This window comes from Oryzias melastigma, linkage group LG1, assembly GCF_002922805.2.
Source record: "Oryzias melastigma strain HK-1 linkage group LG1, ASM292280v2, whole genome shotgun sequence".
Taxonomy (NCBI): Eukaryota; Metazoa; Chordata; class Actinopteri; order Beloniformes; family Adrianichthyidae; genus Oryzias; species Oryzias melastigma.
Window position 1 is genome coordinate 17,490,855 of NC_050512.1, and position 25,030 is coordinate 17,515,884.

General features: G+C 38.0%; 3 protein-coding genes across 3 annotated transcripts; 1 reads left to right on the plus strand and 2 right to left on the minus strand.

The window, feature by feature from the left end:
• The first annotated feature begins 2,577 nt into the window (after positions 1 to 2,577).
• Positions 2,578 to 4,266, plus strand: cdkn2a/b (cyclin-dependent kinase inhibitor 2A/B (p15, inhibits CDK4)). The gene is made up of 2 exons (XM_024289951.2): positions 2,578 to 3,005; positions 3,632 to 4,266. Exons 1-2 carry the CDS (start codon positions 2,883 to 2,885, stop codon positions 3,896 to 3,898), a joined length of 390 nt encoding a protein of 129 aa, XP_024145719.1. The 5' UTR covers positions 2,578 to 2,882; the 3' UTR covers positions 3,899 to 4,266.
• Positions 4,267 to 4,702: 436 nt separating this feature from the next.
• On the minus strand, positions 4,703 to 19,733 carry LOC112157409 (methylthioadenosine phosphorylase). Its single transcript, XM_024290113.2, has 8 exons — positions 19,575 to 19,733; positions 18,235 to 18,321; positions 18,087 to 18,145; positions 17,813 to 17,980; positions 12,006 to 12,108; positions 11,566 to 11,805; positions 6,036 to 6,158; positions 4,703 to 5,457 (listed from the first exon to the last, which is right to left on the minus strand). The coding sequence occupies exons 1-8, from the start codon at positions 19,596 to 19,598 to the stop codon at positions 5,419 to 5,421; spliced, it is 843 nt and encodes a 280-aa protein (XP_024145881.1). The 5' UTR covers positions 19,599 to 19,733; the 3' UTR covers positions 4,703 to 5,418.
• A 526-nt stretch (positions 19,734 to 20,259) lies between these two features.
• Positions 20,260 to 24,419, minus strand: toporsa (topoisomerase I binding, arginine/serine-rich a). Its single transcript, XM_024290143.2, has 2 exons — positions 24,239 to 24,419; positions 20,260 to 22,910 (listed from the first exon to the last, which is right to left on the minus strand). The coding sequence occupies exon 2, from the start codon at positions 22,905 to 22,907 to the stop codon at positions 20,622 to 20,624; it is 2,286 nt and encodes a 761-aa protein (XP_024145911.1). The 5' UTR covers positions 22,908 to 22,910; positions 24,239 to 24,419; the 3' UTR covers positions 20,260 to 20,621.
• Positions 24,420 to 25,030: the final 611 nt, after the last annotated feature.

Sequence of the window (25,030 nt, forward strand, 5' to 3'; positions counted from 1 at the left end):
AATTGAGTCCATCCAATGGATCATTTCTTTGAGTGCAGTATTGTTGTGTCATTGTTAAGATGTGTCATTATGACTCCATGATTAAGTTAATGTAATAAAAAACACTATTAATAACATAACTTAAGATGATATTGACTTGTTTCCGTCCAAATTACAATATTATAGCCTGGATAACATAAATGTAATATAATTAATACAGAGAAATTGGTGGTGGTACTGTCATTATATGGGAATAACTGTCAAATGTTTGGTCCATCTCTTTGGATGTGAGAGGGTTATAGGGGCACAAAGTGAACATGATTGACTCTTCTTTTACAAAAATTTGAATTCTTGGACAGAACATGAGCTTTGGTCAATTTGGTTCATAAAGATGATTGAAAAGGATAAAATAGACCTTTACACTAGTTTTGGACTAAACTAAAGGTCAGGAGGAAAAGTTAGAAGATCGTAGGACAAAGAAACAAGAGCCAATGATAATAGAATACAGAAATAGTTGCAAATCGAATCAATGTAACCTTTAGGGTTATTTCAGTAGAGAACGTCATTAGCTCATCTACAAGGAATAAACCTGAACATTTGCTGGAATGTTCTCACTTTTCATATTGTCACATTTCTTTGTTTTTTCTCAAAACAGTCTCTGCATTCCTCATGCATAACTGCCACCATAGCCTTGAGGGAAAGAGCACCCGGTTTATCAGCTCCTGCATACTATACAGTGTCCTTCATTGTGGCTCGGAAGGCTGTTAGAAAAGAAAAGACGGTTTCAGCAGATTTACAGTGAATATCAGTGTCAACACCTGCGATACCAAGATCCACCGAGACCATCAACACCGAATACAAGGCAGCGCCAAACTTTCAATGAAACCATCAGTGGTCGGCTTCATAATTTGCTCATTGAATTTCCTCATTTCAAAAGTGAAAATGAGAAAAGAGATGAGTGCAAAAACACATGACATAGGGCACTTGTTCTATATTGAGAAAGCTGTGTGGGTGGTGGACGTCGCTTATGCTTCAATTTCAACATATTCAACACTTGTGCTATTTTCTAAAATGCTCACAGAACACTGTATTTATCTGCCCATTGACTGTTCAAGAGTAAGTGAGACGTCACCCATAGAAAATTACCTACTTTTAGTTTAGACGAAATTTGGTCAATTCAGTTGCTATTTTTTTCATGATACGGATGCCGCCATGTTGGAACCAGATGACGTCAGTAATCAGTGATTGGTCTGAGTCTATATTTCTATGGCAACCACACTCGCCAATCAGGAGTGAGATTGTTGGATAGCTCCACCCATTCCACTGGGGGCTCGGGAGAATCCGTCAATCGAAAGCTTTGAACTAGTCGTGAGACCACCTACTTTTATTGAGGCATCTGATTGGTCAGTTTAAAGCTTGAATGACTTGCACTACAGAAAAAAAAATGTAACAGTTAACAAGAACAAGCTAAGTTGTAAATGGTTCCCAGATCATGACTATGTGGTTTAGTCATAATCAAAACACTTTTGCTGTTTTTTAAGACATATTTTCTGCACATTGGCAAGAGCAAACTAACAGTCGGCTTTTTGGGTTGTGGGTGGGACCTTGGGAGCAGAAGTTAGCCTACGATAAAAACCCCAGCATGCCTTTGTCTACATTGTCTCCTGCTAGCTTACAGCTTCTTTAATTAGTTTAAGTTAATATTAGAATAGAATAGAATAGAATAGAATAGAATAGAATAGAAGGGACGCAGTTGTTGAGGGACGCCCACTCTTTCTAATTTCTGTTTGAATTGGGCAGTTCTGTCAGTCCATTCTAAATAATTACTTAAGTTCCTTTGTTAGTTTCAATTGTGTTTCTTGTGTATATGTATGAAACTGCTGCACTTTTATTTCCTTATACTGTGTGTTTGTTCCAGGCACACTGCACACATTCTCTCCTCCTGGAGGACACTTGTCAGAGATGATGTTATAGGTCTGATATGTCATTGTCTCAGCTAAAATTTTCCATTTGCTTAGTATCTTTTAATCAAAACATTTTTTCACCCCAGACTTTGTCAAAGTGAGCTCCAACAACTGTGGGATTTTTCTTAGAATTTTAAGACCATGGCTGTTCTAGTAGTTATTATTGTGAAGGTGGTGGTGGTGGTGGGTGTGGGGTGTTCAGGAAAGATTCTTCTTTCTAAAAAAACTTCTTTCTTTCTTTCTTTCTTTTCAAATTATTTAGTTAAATTCAAAACCAAAAATGACTCGAAAAGAAGCAACAATTGACCAAGTTCATTAAATGTTCCCTTCAGTAAAGATCAATACAATGTAGACCTAACTTTATCACTCAATCAATAATTAAGGAGCACACTTTAGGATTATACACAACTTCAGTATAACCGTGCAATGCAACTTGGTATTACACAGAATAACACAAAATAAAATGCATTCACTTTTTAATATAATAATAATAATAAAACTATTATTTTTTGTTTTGAAAAAGATATAACCTTTATTTGTCTATTTAAGTTCATTGGTGTCTTTGGTTTGGTCTGCATCCTCTCAGCTGAAGTTTGACACTGGCAAATGAAGACAGCTGCGCCACTGCGCACGCGCAGTCGGAGCCGATGCGCCACCCATTCATTTAAACAGACAAGTCCAGACACACACCGACCGTCAGCCGGACAAACAGAGGCTGTGAACGCCGCTCGGGCAGCCGGTGACGCGGACAGCCGTCGACCCTGACACCGCCGAGGACCAGACAACCGGCAGGCAGCGCCTCGGACGGCTGGAGGAAGGGGAGAGTCTCCGGTTCAAAACTCGCTCCGCCAGATTCCTCTAAGAAGCATCGCCGGCAACAAACAAAACTACCTGCGGAGACTATCAGCCGCGGATGTTCTGGCTGCAGGGTTCGGGGCAATGACTCTGGAGGATGAGCTGACGACGGCCGCAGCGAAAGGGAACGCGGCCGAGGTGGAGGAGCGTCTGGCGGCCGGAGCCCAAGTTAACGGACGGAACCGCTTCGGAAGAACCGCTCTGCAGGTCAGTGCGCTTCTGACAGTCCGAACACAGCGACGGGACAGGGAGAGACGCGAACACACCGCAGATGGAAGTTTATGCATTTAATTATTATTATTATTTAGGCTGAGGTCGTTTGTGTTTAGGAAATGCACCCCATCCATGACCTCCCATCTCACTATATAAAAAACAAGTAGTTTATATTTAATTAAATATGGTTTGTTCATGTAAAAAATAAAATACTAACTATAACGCTTGAAATAATCCACCTGCATTCCTCATTAAAGAAACGAAACCAAATGAGCACCTTTCTTCCTCTGTCACACACCCTGTGACACGGCACGGTTTCATCTCACCGGGCTAAAAGGAATACTTAAAAAATGTTAAGTAGAACAATGAAAAAGCATGACACACTTCCCCAAAACCTAATGAGAAGGGCCTATTTTACACACATTTTAATAAAGAGTTATCATTTAAAACAGTTTGATGGATACAAATTTGTATCAGTTCATGAAAAAAAACATTTATTCGTGTTTGTTAATAATATTCGGTTTGATTTTATTAAATGAGTTCAAAAAGATTGAAGTAAAATTGCGTTTATTATTATTAAACCTGCATAGCGGATTATTACCAGCTGTGATGTCTTGAAGGTGATGATGATGGGGAGTGCGGCGGTGGCCCAGGTGCTGCTGAGGCACGGAGCGGACCCGAACGTGGCGGACCAGACCACGGGCGCGACCCCGCTGCACGACGCGGCCCGGACCGGCTTCCTGGACACGGTGCGTCTGCTGGTTCAGGCCGGAGCGGACCCGCAGGCCCGAGACAAGGCGGGCCGCTCGCCGGGAGATGTGGCCCGGCAGGACGGCCACGCGGACGTCGCTGCTTTCCTGCAGAGGCTCACAGCTCCGGCGGACTGATCCTGCAGGACTGTTAACAGGCCGGAACCGGCCTTTAAACTAACTTAAGTGATGCTTTTAGATTATTATTTATATTTATTTGCAATATATATTATCTTTAAGATGGACTACTTGCATTTTATTTTAATATTATTAATAATATTACAAATTAAGAGTGTTTATTGCGTCATGAATCTGTTGTTTTTATTGTCAGAGACTGCATTTATACAGGAAGAAAAAAAGATCCTGTATAAATATATTATTACTATTAAATTATTTTGTAAAAAAATAATGATCCCATATTTAAGTTATATTTGAAATATTTCACATCAAAGTTGAGTCTGTAATTGAATGATGGTTTGCATTAAATGTGGACAACAATCCATAAACATCGTTTTAAGCCATGATTTTAAATTCAGTGTCACTTGTCAGTTCAATTTAATAGCATTCATTAGAAAAAAATTGCTTTTTTCCTTAAAGGATTGTAAGTTTATCTTTAAAATTGATTTACAATTGAGAAACAGACAGTTAAAAAGTCATTAAATAAGTAAAAATAACATACCATATTTTTAAGGAAGAAAAATAAGACTTTAAACTCATGCATGTAAAAACTAAATATATTTCAGTTTTTGTAAGTCCCCCTGCAGCTTTGCGCTAAAATATTTTTTCTAAGGTTAATTTCTGCATAGCGTAAAAAGAACAAAACAATGTAAAAATCCAGTGAAAATAAAAAGCTGCGTTTTCCTTTAGACCTTTTTTTAGTACTTTAATGTTAATCAAGTTTGGAGCTAAAATTCTGTTTATTCATGCAGAAAAAACATAAAATATAATTATTCCCTTTAATTAGGAGAATGATCAAAATAATTCCATCAAATTTGCCGCTTTTGTTTTTTTTTCTTTCAGCCAGGCGTGAAACTTTAATGTGAAAACAAAAAGGAAGTACAGCTTCAGTGAATGCAAACAAAACAAGCAGTGAAGCTTAGTAAGTGCAAAAATATAATATTGTAAAACTGCCAATTTCAATACATATAAAGTACTACATTTATCAGATACTATCAGTGTGGATACATACAGGCAAAGAAGGTTTTTCTAACTCCAAATACTGAATATTAGCAGCTAACTTGAAATATGTTTGCATTTTACCCTGCAGCAACTTTATTTTAAATGTCACTTTAATACAGAGAACCTTTGACTTCCCAAAATTAATACAACAAAAAAGATAAGCTTTTAAAGTAACATTTTACTGAAATGATAGTGAAGCGGTCAAGGCGTATCTTCTGCCTGAAGATCTATAAAGGCAACTAATGTAACGAAAAAAAGGAAAACAGGTGACAAAGACAACTTTACGGAGAAAAACTGTGAATCTGTACAATGTGACAAATAGATTCACTAGGACCAGAGATAAAATACTGAATCTCCTGCTGATTTTGGATTTATTATTAGTGTGAGGCACTTTTCCTATGATTCACTGCTGACGAATTCACAGGCAGAGTTGAGTTTGTCTGCTGTTTTTATCCCGCTCTGGTTGTTTGGTTCCTGGTTCAGTGCTTGGGTAACATCACGGAGGATTGGGCCATGGACTGTAACAGACAAAACAAAGGGGGAAAAAAAAGAGATTTTTAGGAACAATACATGAAAAATGACATTTAGAGAGATGCTGCCAACACGGTTTTCAGTTCCTTAAGAGGGCATCGACCTATAAACAAGCTGCACGTACATTTATGAGGATTTACGGTTTACCACAATTCTGAGGAAGTTTGTTTTTGTAGGGAGTTGCAGAAAAAAAAGCAAACACATTGAATCTTTAGCAAATCCCACTGAAACAATTAACCAGTGATTCTTAACTTAATTAAATGCCTCAAATGGATACAAAAACATTTCTTATTCTAAAAATATAAAAATTTTTCTTATATCTAAACGTGTAGACGTGCAGAACGACACAGTGAGTCACACTTCCCAGTAGATGTAAAGAGTGGCTTAAAAACAATGACTAATAATTGAGTTCTGTCTGTGGAGGTGCTGCACTGGCATGTTTGATGAACCTTTCTGTCAGAGAAAACATTTGCAGATTCTCCGAGAAACTCATTAAAGAACAAGCAAACGCTGTAACATTCTTAAGGTTCTGCTTAAGTGAATCATCGCAGCTTTAACGGCTTACTTTCAAAGTCTTCATTGTCTGAGCCCAGTCCATTTGACTGATGTGCGGTATTGCGGTGAGCAGAATGCTGCTTGCTTTGTTAGCATTCTCCTTCATGGTCTTCAAAACGTTGTCCACGCAGACCTGAAATACAGAAGAAAATATGTCACTTTCATTTCACCTTTTCAAAGACTTTGAGCAAACTGACAGCTTTAGAGCAGATCTGGGTCCCGCTGGTGAAGTTTATACTCCCAAAATGCAATAGAGGCTCATTTAAATTAAGACGAACGGTGACTGGAATGATTCACCTTTTGTTTATTCTCAACAGTTTTAGCTTTGTTGAAAGAACTGCTAGACCAAAGGTCTGCAACCGTCTCCATTCAAAACCTTTGATACTGCTTTGTATTATAAATATGAATTATTTTTCTTTTTTTGCATGAATAAAAACAGAAATTTTCTGAAAGTTTTCTGAAATTTTAATTTTTTCTTTACTGTTGACTGAAGCTCGTATGACTTCCTTTCAAAATAAAAGACTTCTTGAGCCAAACAGGATCATCCCAGAGCAGCTAATCCAATGAACTCCAATGAACAGTTTTAAATACTATTCAGGTTCTTTTCAAAATGTTATTTCTTTTTGTTGTACTTCAGATCTACTTTGGTGAGATTTCATCTTTTTTCCTATTGCTATTAGCATAAACATAAATTCATCTAGTAGAAAAAAGTACATCTAAATATACAAAACGTATATATCCTTACGCAAAATTTTTGAAATGTGTCTGGAGGAACCTTGGAGCAAACAAGGCCTCCAGATAGAAAAACCTCTAAATAGTTTATCTTACATTTAACTGTATAAGTTAATCAAATGAAATGACAATACATGCCAGTTATTGCTGCATATGTTAAGCTAAACCATAAAATTTAATTCTTCTTTTTTCTTCTGATCCTTTATAAAAAAAAAATAAACATGTAAAATAAATGCAAAAAATGACATTTACATAAAATAAGGAGAAATAATTTAATTTAGCATTTGGTCTAAAAATTCTCCAATGTTGCTCAATGAGTGAACATCTGGCTCCTAAAAGTTCCAGCTGAGTCAAAACAGTAAAGTGAGCTAAAGTTTCGTTTTTAAAGTTCATATCACCAGCACATCCGAACCTTAGACCATACTTATAAAATCTGATATAGAGTCAGCTAAACAGCAGTCTTTTGACGCACTGAAAAGCAATTACTAGGGGAGTTCATTTCAAAGTCCATCAAACTGACTAACAACTGCAAGAAGCTGTAGTAGGAAAGTCTGTTTAAATTAAAAGACCTGGATATTATAAACATGGTGGTCAAAAGAAATACATTTTGTGACACGGAAACCAGTTCATTTGAAAACGCATATATCCTTTCTAAACTAGATTTTTACAAAAAGGGAAACTAAGTCTATGCTACAAAATCATAATTTAATCATATTCATTTATTTGAAATTTTCATTATTATAATGAATTAACTTTTGAACATTTTTTTAATGTTTTTGTTCCAACTTGCAAACTAATAGATTTATGTACGTCTTAATTTTTCTCCTCCAAACTGGTATCCGGTGCAAATCTGTACGGCTGGATAGCTCCAATATTGCTCGCCATTTTTGTTGCACTGCTAATGGTAGGTTGGGGTCGTGAGCGGCTGTGAGATGGCAGAAGGGAGAGTAAACAGAAGAATGTCAGGAGGGAAGGGCAGACTTACTCCCGCCCACAAACATGGAGGTGAATTTCTAATGAACTACTGCCGCTCTGCAGAAATGATGTCATAGAAAACCACACAGGGTTTTAATTGGGCTACAAATTGCATAATTAGAAGACCACTGGGAAGGCTTTTACAATAGATCAAAAAATGACGAGAGAGGGTCTTTAAGAATTAAAAATAGTAAGAATAATTTAGGGAGACATAGCCATTTCATGGATATTCAAAAAGCACAGTGTAAAGAGCTGTCAATGGATAACACCACTACAGCAGAGATGGGTTATCCTTTAAGGATCTTTCTCCAGGATGACATTATGCAAAAACAGGCCAATAGGAAGAATGAACAAGTCTACAGCTATAGACTCTGCAGGCATGTGATTCACGTTGAAGAATCCATGTTTATCACGTTCTTGAATGCACATTTAGCCTGTGGTGTTCACACTGGACAAGCAGGGAAGGGCTTCCTACAGACTGTAAATCCTTCGTGTGAAACGTCAAAGTGATGCAAATCTCATGAATCTTGCCTCTGGGTTTTTTCTATTACAGCTCCATTCCGATATATGAGAGGCTTGGTGTTATTAAATTCCAGCAGGGCACAAACCGCAATTAGTAATTTCTCCTTCATGATCAACTTTCAAACAGCTGACCCGTTCGTGAATTAAACGGGTCATCATTCACACATCAGTATCAAATCCAAGTCCCTGACTGTTTGACCTGGTTCTACTTTCAATGCGCGTTGAATGGCTGCACTTTCTGTGCGTAGAGCCTGAAAACATTGTAGGAACTTGCGTAGCGATGTGAACGCCAATTTACGCACGTTTACCGGTACATACATTTTTTATTGAAAGTGGTAGCTTGAACGTTCATTGCCGAGGGCGGTGTGAAAGTAGCTTTCGTTTTGCTGGAACCTGCTCATCACACCCGCTAAGGTGCGTTCATACTGATCGCGATTCACGTGGCGGAGGCGGCCAGCTTCAATGTTAAGTCAATGGTACAGACACGATCTGAGGTCCAGCACTGCAAATTGGGCAGTGGCCGTGATGGTCCAGAGTAAGATAAAAAAAAAGCCTAAACTCTGAGGAGGTTGCCGTGTTGCATCAACCAATCAGAGACTCAACTTCGAGCATTTGATGTTTTCAGTGACAGGAGGTAGAAAATGCATCCAATATGGTGGATCAATCCTGAACTTCCATTTATTTTCTTAACCCGCTGTATCCCTTTCAGGACAGCGAGGTTGCTGGAGCCTGTCCAAGATACTTTTGGGTGAAAGGGACAAAGCGGTCAGGAAAATGAATGAATAATTCCGTTGAATTAGGATCTATAATAAAGTGGACGTGGAGTGACTTGTGTCACAAGCCACCTTGAGGTCACATTGTGTGTCACACTTGCTGTTTTTTCCTAAGAGGTTGTCCTTTAATGGGCATAATCTGGGCATGATCTTGAGTGTGTGATTTAAAAAAAGTAAGGATTTAAAACTAATTATAATAATGACAAGTCCATATGCTACACACAGACACATGTTTGTAGGAAAAGCAGACCTCATCAGTTAGTTTCCTAAATACATAGGATTTGTTTTTTGTATGAACTATTTAGAAATATAAAAGACCAGATACAAACACAATAGAATCCATAAAACAAAGCAAATGAGAAAAAAAATGTATATCCTAATTCTATCTGCAATCAAAAAATGTAACGCAGACAAAAACAGTACATCTGTGTTCAAGCTGACCCCCTGAAACCCTCATCAACTCTTCCTTTCAGCCCTTTGTTTTTGTGTCCCACACCATGAATATGCTGATGTTTTGTGGTATTTGTCAGGATAAAGACAGTGACTCAACCTCCTCTGGCAGAGCTTCCCCCGGAGGCTGGCAAACAAGCCAAGTGCGAGGAGGTGGAGGGGACGAGAGGGGAGGGGGGGGTTTGTCAGTGATAGTGGGGGGGGGCAAGGAGAGGCCCGGAGGTAATGTCGGGCTGGAAGGGAGGGAATGAGGTGGGTGGCGGAAGGATGTGGCGAGCCTTCTGCAACAGGAGGGGGAAGAGGTCAGCTGCAGGAACTCGGAAGCGAAGCTGTAAGTCGGGCTGGATCGGTGACAAATCAACCAAAACCAGCCCACACGGGGTATATCAACGACGACCGCCGGCCTGAACACCAGCCACTCAGAAGCAATAAGAAGCCGCAGAAACATCTCCCTTCCTCCAGTGATTTAAGAGAAAATTCACCACGATATTTAACAAAAAAAAAATGTTCTTTTGGGAGACAATATTTTTATTTTATCATCTAAACAATACAAACTTCCTCGTTTTTCAAAAGCCAGTTTCAATTGTAGGTGAAACCACCTTTCAGGTTCTCATCTCGAGGTGCAGTAAAGTCATTTATGTTTTACTGCTGAACAGTCATCAGGGAATGACTGGACTGTAATTGTGAATTAATAGTTTTATTGCTCAACTCAACGCGAGCCGCCCACACTGGGTTTTTGAATGGCACTGCACAACGTTATCAGAAGGAACTTTTTTTTTCTTTTGCGCACAATAAGAGCTGTGTCAGACGCTCACATGTCCCTCCGTCGTTCTATGGTAAACAGTGACCCTGCCTAACCTCAAACGTCTTACTGTCTCAAAGGTGGTTTCGGTTTTAAGGGCCTTAAAAGCGTGTTGGCGGTACTTCCCGAGGGGGAAAGAAATGCCCGTACGTTTGTTGACAAGCTTGATTTTCAGTTTGTTGTGAAAGCTAGAAGTACAATCTGGATATTTTTTTTTTTTCAGAACTTTGTTTATTTTACCTTTTTTTTAAAGCAGGGTGGGAAACGTGTAAATGCAGTAACACTTCATTTTGATTATCAAAATTCTATAAATAATCTAGATTTGATTGAAAGGAAATTATAAGATTATTAAGACAAAATGAACAATCTTGTAAAATGGTTCTAAATGTAATGAAGAAAACAACATTTTCCTGAACACTTCTCCAGCAAACAACATAACATTCCTTTAATTCTGATTTGGTTGACTTTCTGCTATTTTCCTTTATTTATGAATGTTAAAATGTAGCTAAATGAATTCCATCAACATTAGCAAATTATATTAAGTTAAAATAAAATTAAATGTATTTAAATTGTTTAAACTATTTTGGCCTGGAATAAGGTTGTATTCATATTTTTTAATAAAGAAAAATAAAAAAAACATGGAGGAGTCCTTTAATAGAAACTCAGTTTTCTATTACAAGTTTGTATTGTTTCCTAAAATGATATAAAATCCTCCTTGTATTTTTAACTTGTATTTTCTTGTATCTTTTTAATGATGGAGAACAAAAATAAAATAATTTCAAGATTAACTGCATTTCTGAGTATTTATTTTTTCAAATCAGGATGAATCAGGAGCCGATGAAAAAAGCTGAGGCCTGTCAGGCCTCAAGTGAACTGCTCGCCATTTTTGTTGCACCACTAACGTTAGCTTGGGCTTGTAAGGGGCTGTAAGCTAGTGGGAGTGAGCGTAAACAAAGGGATGATGGGATATCGATGGAGGCTTACTTCCAAGGTAACAGTCCCGCCCACAACTTGGAGGTAAATTTTTAATAAACCCCTGCCACTCTGCAGAAACTATGTCCAAGAAAATGAGAGCTATTATGATTTTGCCTAAAAATGAAATACGCATAATTAAAATACCACTGGGAATGCTTTTACAATAGATCAGAAGATGATGGGAGTGGGACTTTAAGGTTGAACTATTTGTGGTACGATGCCTTAAAGGTCAAGCAGGATTAGACCCCATCCCCGTCCTGCTTCTGACTGAAGATAAATCTAAAAAAAAACATTAAAAGAATGCCACTTACAGCCTCCTCATGCTCCTTCCAACAGTCATAGTCTGTTGCCATGGCAATGCTGGCGTAACACAAGCCTGCTTCTTTGGCAAGGACCACCTCTGGCACGGTGGTCATGTTGATGACATCGGCGCCCCACTGGCGGAACATCAGGCTCTCGGCCCGCGAGGAGAAGCGAGGCCCCTCGATGGTCAGCATGGTCCCTCGGTGATGACATTTCACCCCCAGACTCCGAGCCACTTCCAACAAGACCTGTCAGTCGATACAGTCAGCAGAAGACATCGATTTTAGGAGGAAATTGTTTCAAAAATGTTTTCAGTTTGGAATAATCCACAGGTAAACTGTGTCTTGAAGAGATGATAAATGCTTTATTCAAAACAGGGAACACTTTCCACTAAAGGTAAATTAACTTGTTCTGCTTTTTTTTAGCTTTTGAATTTTTGCACACTGACCTCTCTGGTTCTGTTGCAGAAGGGCTCGGCCATGGGGATGTGACACACCCCCGGAGGACTGGTGGGCTGCCCGTCGTACAGGGTCTGATGTCTCTTTGTCGTCCTGGAGATGCAGAGAAGAAAACAGACCAGCAGCAATCACAAACCAGCGAAAAGCCTCTTACAACACAAGACAAATTCCTTTGGATGAAGCAAAAAAGATTACCTCACTTGTTTTAAAACTATGAGGTAGGATTAGATATTACTAAGCAAACAAGGAAAATGTAATGATTTTATGGCACAAATTATAAACACAAAGTATGGATGGATGTGTGTGTAAAAATACTGAATTGGTTTGATTACAATTTGATTTAATTCATCTTAACTTCACACAGTTCATGAAAAAAGATATTTAAATGACACATTTTCATCCAAAAACGTTAAGAAAAACATGTGGTTCTTTTAAAATAAAGAAAAATCTTTACATTAATATTATTAGCAAAACCAGACAAAAATGCAAGAAAAGGTTTTAAAAGAAGAATTATTTAAAGGATGTAATAAACTGTATTTTCTAAGGACAAATTCAATTCAAATGAATCTTTTTTTTCTTTAACCCAGCTGCAATAGTGAAAAAAACATGTACAATTTTTCTTTTTTTTTCTGGTCAAATTCTTGTCCCTTTATAAAAGACATACTGAAAGGCCCCACAGCTGTTCTATTGTTTACCACTGCCACTCTCGGCTAAACTGTTACCATATAGGGTAATACTGAAGACTGCTTTCTCTCACCGACAAACATGACCAGATACATTTACAGGAATTGACATTTACAGAACAATAAAAGATTAATTAAAAAAAAATGTTAAAAACGCCCACTTTTAGACTTGTAAGAAAGCAAGGAGGACGTCCTAACATCAGTCATCCAATCAAGGCAGAAAAAATGCTGATTCATGTTTTCCCTGCAGCCAAATCAAGTGTACAAACTTTCATAAAAGTTATGAGGAAAAAGCACATTTTCAACAGCTCCAAACAATACAGATGTAATTTATTTTGAGTTTTTAAGTACCTCCTTCATTCAAACAACTGATATCTAGTGTTCATGTTGGACAGAGGTGGTATTAACCCACAATATCAATATCAAAACAATAGAAATTCTACATGTTTTTTGTACAACAAATAATGCAATTAATCATAATTTCACGTTTGTTTTTGTTTTTCTTAGGGCTCATAATTATATGCATCAACCTAGATTCTTACTCATAACTCAGAGACTTAGAGACTAAGTCTCATTTTTTTTGCTGCATTTTCTCAGCCGTCTTTGTCCTGCTTTAAGTCGATAGCTCTCACGTGTGGGGATAAAGCCTGAGCTGAGCACAATGCTCGATTATGAGATAGAAATTGAGTTAGGTCGGTCGGTCGGCCTGGTATTTCTCGAGTACTGACATTGCTGAATCGCTGCTGCATAGAGCGGAGTCATTCTAAACAATTTCCCAGCACTCGTTTAAGTGTATTTTTAAAACTAAAAGAGAAAAAAAATGGACAGAAAAAACTGGTTTGATTGAGATAAATTTTTTACTCAGAAAATATATAATTACATTAAATCCACTTAAATATAGAAGGTTAAGAGCAAAAGAGAAAACCAGATGAAAACCATTTCCAGAAAGCAGAAACTATCGGAGAGATCAGACGAGGCTGGCGTGCTTCTATAGCAACCGACTCTACAGTTGAAGAGAATAAAGAGCCGTCACAAGCAAGATGTCACATGCATCGGGACAAGTCTGAGCAAGTCTCAACAAGCAACTTCCTTCTTCTGGATAAATAAGCTTGTTAGTTAAGGCGCTTCCCATTCAGACGGCTATAAGGCTGCATGAAGTTGAAAAGCAGGTTACTAATCAAACTAGTTTAAATTTCCAATTTATAGGAAGTGAGCATCTCTCAATATTGTTACGCAGCACAAAAGGCCACAGTACAAAACAGGAAATGTACTGGATCGTCAGAAAAGGCTGAGAAAACGCCATCTATAAAACAAAGATTCTTATTTAACAGCTGCTGTGCTAACAGAGGAATCACCTTAAACTCTTTTAACTGTGGATATAAAATGATTTATAGTTGAGATATCTGAAAGACTGTGCAGGAGTTTACATTTAAAGGTTGTGCTTTATATGTGGAGGTCTGAGTCCAAGTCTGTCTTTTAGCAGCGTGTCATTATAGCAACAGTTTCTGATCATTCTGGATGATCCATTTTGAGGAGGAATTTTTAAAACTATGCTAACCTAAAGGAATGGTTCCTCTCTAACAATTGATATGCTTTTTAAAAATATGCATACTTCAAGAATTTACTGTCAACAAAGTCACTTCTCACTAAAACACAATGAGTCCAAGGGACAGTGAACTCTGGGATTCATCAAACTGTAGTTACAATGGGGCAAAGAAAGTATTAAGGCAGCCACCAATTGTGCAAGTTCTCCCACTTAAAAAAGATAAGAGAGGCCTGGAGTTTTCATCATAGTTATACCCCAATGATGAGAGAAAATGAGGGGAAAAAAATCCAGAAAAATCACATTTTTTGATTTTTAAAGAATTTATTTGGAAATTATGGTGGAAATTAAGTATTTGATAACCTACAAGCATGATTTCTGTCTGTCACAGACCTGTAACTTCTTCTGTAAGAGGATCCTCTGTCCTCCACTCGTTACCTGTATTAATGACACCTGTTTGAACTCGTTATCTACATAAAAGACACCTGTCCACAACCTCAAACAGTCATACTCCAAACTCCACTATGAACAAGACCAAAGAGGGACACCAGAAACAAAATAGTTGACCTGCTCCAGGCTGGGAAGACTGAATCTGCAATAGATAAGCAGCTTGGAGTGAAGAAATCAACTGTGGGAGCAATTATTAGAAAGATATACAAGACCACTGATAATCTCCCTCCATCTGGGGATCCCTGCAAGATATCACCCTGTGGGGTCAAAATGATCACAAGAACGGTGAAAAAAAATCCCAGAACCAGATGGGGGACCAAGAAAATGACCTGAGAGAACTGAGAAAAAGTAACAAAGGCTACCATCAGTAACACACTATAAACCCTGCAGTGGCAGATGTGTCCTCCTGCTAAAGATAGTACATGTGCAGGTCTGTCTAAAGCACGGCTATCAAACATACAGCACCTAGTCATGCATAGAACAAGTATAAGGATGTTGGGGGGAAAAAGGCAAGTTTCTAGCCAATTTCTGTGGCAAGTTGTGTTTTTTTACAGAAGTGACCGCAATGCACAATTTCGCCATTAGAGGGAGTAAAGGAAAAGCAGCCAACGCAAAAAAAGATTTTTGGACATTTCCTTGTATTTTGCACTCTAACAATGACATTGTGACATTGGGGCTGTTTTTCAGCAAAGATACCAGGACGACTGATCCATGTAAAGGAAACAATAAACAGTTCCATGTATGGTCAGATTTTGAGTGAAATCCTCCTTCCACCATCAAGGGCATTGAAGATGAAACATGGCTGGATCTTTCAGCATGACAACCATTCCAAACACACTGCCTGGTAATGAAGGAGTGGCTTCATAAGAAGCATTTTAAGGTCCTGGAGTGGTCTAGCCAGTCTCCAGATCTCATAGAAAATCTTTGGAGGGAATTAAAAGTCTGTGTTGCCCAGTGACAAAAAGGGAGTTTTTTCAGGATGGGCAGCAGAATTCTGAGTATTTTTGAGGACGACAAAAGAGAAGAGAATTACTTTAATGGTAAAATACAAAAAAAAAAGGTTTACTGAAAAGGACAGCCCTAAAATAATAAAGTGGAAACTCCACTTCTCTAAATCCTACTGTCTAACAAAAAACTTTGTAACAAAACAAGCTTATTTACTTTACGTGAGTAAACAACTTTTAACAGGTAAAGACTGAAAAATTCACAGAAAAAACTGACAGTGAGAAATGAGTCACAGGAAGAAAACACAAGCTGAGTTTACGTCATCATCCCGTAGAGCTGTGGTTTACCTAGTTTTAATTTTATGCAAAACCAGGAAGAACATAAGAAATACATAAGAAATAATAGTTTTAAAGATTCTGCTAAACATGTTAACTTTTGTCACAAAGTAAAGTCACAGAGAAGGATTTTTAGAAAAAAATCTTAAAATCGTACAAACTATCAGAAGTTTAAAAAAAAAGTTAGCCGAAACTGAAAACAATGTGTATATTTTAGAAATGCACAAAAACAAAAAAATATTGTAGTGTGCAGAGCTGGAACACAGAGTGCATCCAAAACCTCATGAGCTTTAGCTGAACACCTTAGTGCTTCTAAATGTAGTGTGTCTCAAAAATAACACAAAAGGGTAACCGATAATGGGAAAAATCATCAAAACCTGAAAAGGTACGTCTTTCAGAGAAAATGCAAAACAAAAAGTGAAGATGAGTCATTCCTCCTGTCATCAAAAGGTGCTCAAAAACTGGGAGAATCTCTGACAGGTAGGGGTCTGGTGGACCCTAAACCTCACACCTGCATGGTAGATTACTATGGAGATACCAGCTTGAGTTGACTGGATGAGTCACAGCAAGAAAACGATTATCTTGAGACGTCAAAATGAGATGAGACATGAAAAACAGCCCCACTGGACTAATGAAGGCTGGAAGGTTTTTCTGGACCAGTGAAACAATAATTCTTCAGTTACTTTGTAAGAGGAGAAATAATTCTGATAGTACCTAAATTGCTTCAGAGGTGCCTTTTTTCTTAAATATGATTTAACCAAAATGTGGCACATTTTTGGATAAATTCATGGCGTCTTATTCTGAATAAAATCAGAATATGGCCAAACAAGTAACCATAGTTAATGTAGTTTCTTGAGAAGAGAACTTCCCTCATACATATCCTCCCTGATTCTCTGTTCTGGCTCAAATGCCTTCCTGTTCTCCATGTTTTACTTGTTTCCAGCACACCCAATTCAAACAGCTGTGTCATTTTTCCAGTTTTTCTTTTTTTTGCAAGGACAGATGAAAAGCTGTGGAGCAGTAAAACAGGTAAAACTTGCAGGACGGAGAAGGCCGGAAACCCAAATATGATGAATGTTGCTGTAAATGACAGTGTCTGAACCCTATGCTCTTTATAAAACACCATGTTCTTTAAGCTATGAGCATTTAAAATAAAAACGACAAATTTAACTGAGTTGTTTCTGCCAACAAAACTCTCCTTATCTCTAAAGCTGACACTATTGGTGACAAAATTATTAAATTTAAGCAAATTATCATTTAGATGATCGTGATTCAATACTGGAGTTACTTTGGACCAGAGTGGAACTGCAGCAAATAGATTTATCTTCCATAAAAACACAGGGTTAAAAGAAATAAAAAAGCATAGTTATTGTACCAAATTTACTTAAAATGTGCTAAGAATTGATTTTTCACAACCAACTAAAAGGCATTTACATCTTCTTCAAACCAGCGGTAAACTCAAACCATTTGTTTGTGTTTACTTCATCCTAAAATGTGATTTAAATGGCCTCATCTGTAATACAGTCACAGAAAATAAAAAATGAACGAAAGAAATCTAAAGTACTTGAAGACCAACTCCAAATGAAGTGCTACTTTTGATGTTTTTAACATGTTTTTGTGGCATTTTATCTCAAATAAATCTTAAAAATTGCATTTCTAAGCATTTCTTCATACAAATCGTTGTATATCAGGAGCAGATGCAAAAATAAAAAACTAGTTTTTTGATTTGGGGCTAAAAAAAAATCACAGTATTGTAATTTAAAGACCACTGGAAGTGCTTTTACAATAAAAGATGATCAGCGTGGGACTTCAACAGCTGATGGTGGTTTGGTTTCACTGACCTGTCAATGAACTGATCTATGATTACAATGTCTCCTGGCTGGATCTCCTCCCGCAGCGAGCCGCACGCCGTAGTGACCAGCAGATGCGTACAGCCTTCTTCTCTGAGAGCCCAGATGTTGGCCCGGTAGTTCACGTTGGATGGCATTATGGTGTGTTGCCTTCCATGCCTGCAAGGAACAGTTGAAAAGTCCCTCTTTTTAACTTACAAGCACTCTCCAGTAGATGGCGCCAACAGAAAACACTTTCATTACTGAAGTGTTTTTTTTTTTCTACCTTGCAAGAAGCACACATTCCACATTTTTGATCTTCCCCAAGATCAACGCATCTGATGGCTTTCAGTGGAAACATAAACACGAATTAATGATAATCAAGTTGGAATGGTTTAGGATTGGTCTTAATTCCTGGCATTAGCACAACTCACCTTCCCATACGGTGTGTCCACATAGCGTTCGGTTCTCCCCTCCAAAATGTCGGGATCATCCAGTCCTGAGCCTCCAATAATGCCAATCTGGAAATCATTTTTGTAAACTTTAGAGAAGTACATTTTATGTGGCATACTCAATCTGTTTTTTAATTTAAGTTAAGTAAATCATGTAATAATTTGACATTAACATTTACTTTACAATTAAAAATACCTTTATCAATAGAACTATAACAGCAGTTTTAAATATTCACTTCTTAAACTTATTTTATATATAAATATTTCAACCTCTCTTTCAAATAAAATGCCTTTTCTAAGATACATGTTTTAATTAGTTAAATGTTTAGAGCTTAATATTCAATTTAACTAAAATTTCACCAAATTCTACCCTTACCTTAATGTTTTATAATTACCTAAATCTTATAAATAGAATTGCAAGAACGTTTAGGATAAAACGAGGGGAAACTTTTACATAAATGAATGTGTCAAAGCAAAACACTGAATAAAACTCCAACGTAAATGAAGTGTGTACAGAACAAGCATTCATTTCTATCCAGTGATGTCACAAATTTCATCTTAATTAACTACTTATAAAATAAAATTTTAAATAACCAATAATTTAAGCCTGTATGGATGGTTTGTGTTCTTCACATGCAGAGCAAAAAACTGGACCAAAAATATTTTATTTCAATTATTTTGGGAAATAAAGTCAGGCTGTACGTATAATGTAGCCATTTATTATAAATCCAGTGTTAAATAGTAAGCCCATAAATGCCATTGTCAATGAATTAACTAAATAAGTTATCTAAATTCGTAAAATTACATTATTCAGAGTCAAACATATGGCAAATTTGACTTATAAATCTGTAAGTGTAATCTAAATGTGCAATAATTAGCATGTAAAGTGCAAGTTTCTTATATAATTACATAAACCAGATCCGCTTTGATAATTAGGAGTGCTATGCGTCATGTTACACTAAATATTCTCTGCAAAACTTGTGCAAAAAATGTATAAAAACAGCCGACTAGCAAAGAGGTCAAAGCTGCATGCAAACTGTCAGACAACGAGCCGGGTTAATAAGTTATAGTTGGCATTTTTATAATTATGCGTGTTATTTGTATCGAACGTATTAGAATATCTAATACACATTAAAATTCGAATAGGTTTTGCTATTCAATTCATACACATGTGTACTTTTGCCAGCATGCTAACACTCAAGCCTGTCTCTCTACTTCCGGGTTTGTAACCTCTGTATTCGTTCTGGCTCGTATCGGTGGATTAAAGCACCAAATGTTTTTATGTGTTTGTATTTACCCATTACTACCGAACAGAAATTTACCTTAACGTGAACAGTGGACGCCATGACAACGCCTCTGGGATGGACAATGAGAATTTGACCAAAAGTGAAGGCGCTCAACCATTAACGCTCGTGCACCAAATATTTGAAAAAAAATAGAGAGAGGGGAAAAAAGACGGCCATCAAACATTTCTCTTCCTGGTCGCGGGATTTTCAAAGTAAAAGTCGTACAGTCAATGGGCAAAAGTTAAACTTCAAAATTACCAATTACGATTAAAAAAATTTTATATTTTTATGCCCTTAAGTTAAAATTTTTATTTTTCTATAAAATGTGTTTAGTTTTTTGTGTTTATTGTATTTTCAGTGTCATTTTTGTGGTATCAATACATTTTTCTCTTTGTGGTATCAATAAAGTTTTATTCAATTCCATTCTATATTTGTTGATTTTAATAAATATACTAAGGGGTCAAAATAATAATTACATTTATTGCATTTTTTAGTTCAACAAGCCAAAAATACTAAAATTTTAGGCTTTAAATTACTTTAATAATCTTTCTGCTAAAGTGCATAAAGATTAAATTACACCTTTTCAATTCAACCATAAAACTACACTATAATAACATGACAAATATTCAAACATACACTGTCAAATTTTCTAGATTTTATTCTTAAAATTGAATACAAAAATCCATATTTCCACAGCAGTCAATAAGCAGCTCCACTTGACTTTTTTTAAGGCAGTATTATTTATGCATTACAGAATACTGTACTATTCAGACTTAAGGACAGAGTCATCATTTCCCTGAGGACAGTTTAGCACATCAAACAAGAGGCCTACAGGAAAAAAAACATCTGCAGCAACAGCTATGCATCCCAATCTTCTTCTGTTCCTCGTGAATGGCACAATAGACAGAAAGCAGGAAAACCACAACATTGTCCTGTGATGGAATGTCAACAAAAACCATTAACAACTTAGTTCAAAATGTAATTTTGATTTTACTGAATTACTCGATTTTACTTTATGATCCTTTTAATTCAATTCTGGCAGCTGTGTTGAAAAGTTAGGAAGAACTATATAAATTTGGGTGGCTAGTCGATACAATCAAGATCTTTATCCTCATCTGTGCTACACATCTGCCTGTTATTAGCAAAAGACTCATCTTTACTAACAATGGCGACAACAGAGGGCAAGCAGGTTTTTTTGTGCTCATCACTCCTTTGCCGACTGCTTTTTTTCTTGTGTTTCCTCTTTTTATGGTGTTTCCTTTGCTGGTGTTCTTTTGACTCCACACTGCTGCTGTTCCTTCTCTGCCTTTCTTTGGATTTTTTACGACGCCTTTCCTTAGACTTTTTCTGGTGTGTGGCCGACACCGAGCCCCCTTCTTCGTCCTGGCTGTGGTGCCTCTGTCCGTCTGGTTCCTCCAAGTGCCTCGTTTTGTATTTCCTCTTCCCGCTGGGCTTCTCGTGGTGCGTATTTCTTCTCGACGAAGGGGAGCAGCTGCTGGAGGAAGTTCTGGATCGAGTCCTCCTCCTGTCTCGTCTCCTGGTCTCCCTGCTGGGGCTCCTGGAGCGAGATCGAGTGTGCTTCTGGCTGCTGTGATAGCTGGCATGCTTACGTGGGCAATCTGTCTCGTGTCTGTGATGGTTATACGAGTAGGAGTCACTACCTCTAACTTTATGCCTCCTGTCATGTTTGGGAAAGTCTTTGCTAGCGTAAGAATAACTTCCATTGATGGAGTGACTGTGTGAGATGTCTGGACTTCTGCTTGATTGTCTGTACTCTCCACTTTTTGACCTTCCTCTCTGTCTTCTGTGCTCTTTGTCTTTTGACTTGTAACGTCTTCGGTCTGTCTCTTTTCTGTGAGACTTTTTAGATTTGCTTGATTTTGATGAGCCAGACTCCTCATTTCCATTGGGATGTTGATCGTTTCTTGGGTTTCTTGCTCCTCTGGAGCCGCTGCATTCGCTCATCGGTGAAGCTGCTGGACTACGGCTGGGGAAACGAATGTGCTTCGGTTGGAGAGGCGCAGCTTTGACATCTTCCCCGGAAGACTCATCAGAATCAGAGGACAGCTGTACCACCTCTGGAGTCCTTTCTTTTGTTGGCTTAACAAATCCTATGATCACACAGTCATCACTGTCGGACGATGGACAATCTTCGTCGTTACAGTTCTCCTGAGTCATGTCTATTTGGATACTTGGACTCACTTGCGGTTGGGGAGGCCTGAACTCTTGAACGTCCCCCTCTGAACTGCTTTCAGAGTCCGAGTCATGGACCGACAGGTGGGATATCCTGCCTGGATCTGCTGTTGTTGAATACGACGGACCGGGAGTCTCATCGTCCCACACAGACTGGCTCAGAGAAGAGGCAGATCCTCCAGGTTGTTCTATCTCGACGAGGTTCTCATCCTCTTCTGAGATGGCAATAACGGACGAGTTGGAGTTGCTGTCTTCGTTGGAGGAGGGGGCCGGACAGTCATAAACGGCGTGCTGGTCATACGCCTCCATGTTGAAGGGGGACTTGGCGAAACTGATGAACTCGTGCAGAAAATGCTCAGTTCGAGCCTGGAGGAACGGCCTCAGCTCTTCCTGAATCGCTCCGTCTTCCATATCGTAGCGTGTAATGCGCGACATGATGATGTGCTGAACTATGTTGACCAAAGAGCCGTGAGCTCCGTACAGCACGGTGAGTTCTCTTTTTAACCAGGGCACCAACCTATGCAGGCAGGCGGGGTTTCTGCGGTAGAACTCGGCGGAGGTATCCCGAGAGCGGCCGCCGTCTCGAACGCTGCGAACCTTGACGCCCTGTCGGTACAGCTCTCTCCGGAAATTTATCATCTCTTGCTCTCTGACGTTGTTGACTGTCCTGCCTTCACTCTCTGCTCTCCTCCTGGCTGCCAACCGCGCCATCATCCGCCGAATGTAGCGATCCTGCCGCTGAAGAGGAGGATTCGCAGAAGCTTCAAACATCACCCCATTATCCGGAGGCGGAGAGGTTCTTCCTCGCATCTGCCGATGGACACCGGTAAGAGTGGTGCGATACCGGAACCGCACTCCCTCAAAATAACCAAACGAGGTGTTCTCCACTTGCTGCTTCAGTTCATACTTTTGAAAGTCTTGCTCGGATTTGATACTGTGATAGATTGAGGTGAACGGCTGTTTACAGAGGGGACACTCAGCTTTGTTCTTGGACCACTCAAGAATGCAGCGAAAGCAGAACTTGTGGAGGCAACGATCCAGGTAAGAAATATTGTGAAAAACGTCCAAACAGATGGGACACTTGGAGTCCGGAGAGACTTCCACAGACATCGCTTCAGAGTTTTTTCTCCTCCCGCTTTTTTGAGCGTGTTGGAGGGCAACCTTAACTGCCGACATGATCTGAAGACATAAAAAAAGAGAGAATCAGTTCAGCCCTAACATTAAACATTTTCGTGTTCTCATCAGTCTGGCTGTTTTTATTCATGAGGGAGTTGAAGAAGAGACTTATTACCATTTTGGAAAAAAAAAGTGAAAATCCAAAATGCTGAAAGCTTTCACTTGGCTCAATGCAAATTAGCAATAAACAAACCAAATCTAAATAAAAGCATTTGTTTTTGTTATTTAAGAACAAATTAATTCATTTTAGTCTCTATGCTTACATAGTTTCTCAGCATTCACTATTGGATATAACAAAGGCTGACTATAGCAAAAATACTGCTTATAATGAATAACTATTTCTACTACTACTACTACTATGTTTATAACATGAACTTCTAACCAAATTGATATGATTTAAAAATCATAAAGTGATATGATGAATCTTGCGTGAATTTAAAGTAAATTGAACTCTCATTAGGCTGCACAGCAGAATAGGATGAAGCCACATAACTCAAAGTACTTATTTTCTGCCACAGCCTTGTACTTGTACTCCTGTTTATACAGAGTAAAGCAAACACCATATGGTACATACATCATATATTCACAACCACTTTTCTGTAGAACTATAAGGTCTTCCTGCCTAACACAACCCATTAGGACAGTTAATAAAAACTATAAACATGCATATCTATTATTAGAATTATCATTAAATATGTTGGTACTTAGTAAATACAGAATTTAAATAAAGACATGCGTGAGATTTTAAATACGTAAAAAATACTTTTGCATATGTTATATTTGTATCGTAAGTGTAACACAAAACAGTCCAATTTAAAATGTAATAAATCAAAGAAACATGGAATATTATCCTAACTATACGTGTTATGACATGGCAGCCTTTCAAATACAACTATCGCCAATGACAGACAATAACACTACCCGTCCCCCCAATGTTTTTATAATCTCAATCAATCCTTTCCTAAGATTGAAACATTATGAAGAGCTCTTCCGACTAATTCGTCGAGTGTCACTGTCATTTTGTAACTTAGTTTGTCTTCGGTATGTCTGATTTGGCTATTTAAGCTAACACCCCGAGTTCTTGTAACTGCTAATGGCGTCAAACCCCAATTAGAAGCTTGACCAAAGATATAGACCTCTGTCATGTTTCTGGAGATCTTTTATACGTATATAAACACATACTCTTACTCAGAAACTGTAACTGACAGGGGTTACATTGCCGAGTGAAACTTAGCAGGCTGGCTAAGTTGACTAGCTCAGTGGCTAAAGTTTAGCCAGGATAGCTAACCACACATCGCTTTGGACTGTCCGTGGAAAGTTGTCGAGTTTACCTTCGACTTCGTTGAATCCGTCTATCCCTGGAAACGGGCTAAGCCTTTAGTCTCGTAGAAATACAATCATTTCTATAAGACGGGCATATTAACCCTTTCTTCCTCTGACTTCATTATGAAAGCTACAAATAGGTGGTAGAAACTTCCGTTTTTCAAAATAAAAGACCAACAAGAATTGCGAAATAAACCGGAAGTTATAGTTTGAACCATGTCGTTTTTTTTTGTTTGTTTGTTTTTTGTCTTTATTAACAATTTCAAGTGTATGGAAGAGGATTGGGGCCAAGTAGAAAAAAAGGTAATGGAAAACTGACTTTTTTTCTCAGAATTATGACTTCAATCTCAAAATTCTGACTTTAAACTCAGAATTCTGACTTTAATCTCAGAATTCTTCAAGAAAGATTTGAAGTACAGATGTCAACTCAATTTCAAAATGTCACCCAAATAAATGAAAACTTGAACCAACATGGAGCTTTCATGTTGCTGTATGCAAACCTTTGACATTAAAACATGCTGCCTGTTTACGTGCTCAAAAACATTCAAAATATAGCATATATTTAACATATATTCTGAGTTCTTTTCTTCGAGGCCCTAATCCTCTTCCATACAAGGACAATACAATTACAGACAAGTAGAAGCAACAGACGCAAGAAGGATGCGAGCAGAGAGAGAAAAACAATGATAATATGAAAGCAGTATAAAATAAGAACAAAGATTAAATAAAAAGAAGCTAGAGATTTTCTAAAAGTCCAATACTTTCTACTTTATTGTAAAGTTTCACAGCAGTTTTGGTCT

Excerpts from the sequence above, each read along its gene's own strand:
- cdkn2a/b (XM_024289951.2), top strand. The coding sequence starts at position 2,883 with ATGACTCTGGAGGATGAGCTGACGACGGCCGCAGCGAAAGGGAACGCG. Across the intron at positions 3,006-3,631 it reads TCGGAAGAACCGCTCTGCAG|GTGATGATGATGGGGAGTGC; the intron begins GTCAGTGCGCTT and ends GATGTCTTGAAG.
- LOC112157409 (XM_024290113.2), bottom strand. The coding sequence starts at position 19,598 with ATGGCGTCCACTGTTCACGTTAAG. Across the intron at positions 18,146-18,234 it reads TGGACACACCGTATGGGAAG|CCATCAGATGCGTTGATCTT; the intron begins GTGAGTTGTGCT and ends TTCCACTGAAAG. Across the intron at positions 17,981-18,086 it reads GAATGTGTGCTTCTTGCAAG|GCATGGAAGGCAACACACCA; the intron begins GTAGAAAAAAAA and ends TGTTCCTTGCAG.
- toporsa (XM_024290143.2), bottom strand. The coding sequence starts at position 22,907 with ATGTCGGCAGTTAAGGTTGCCCTCCAACACGCTCAAAAAAGCGGGAGG.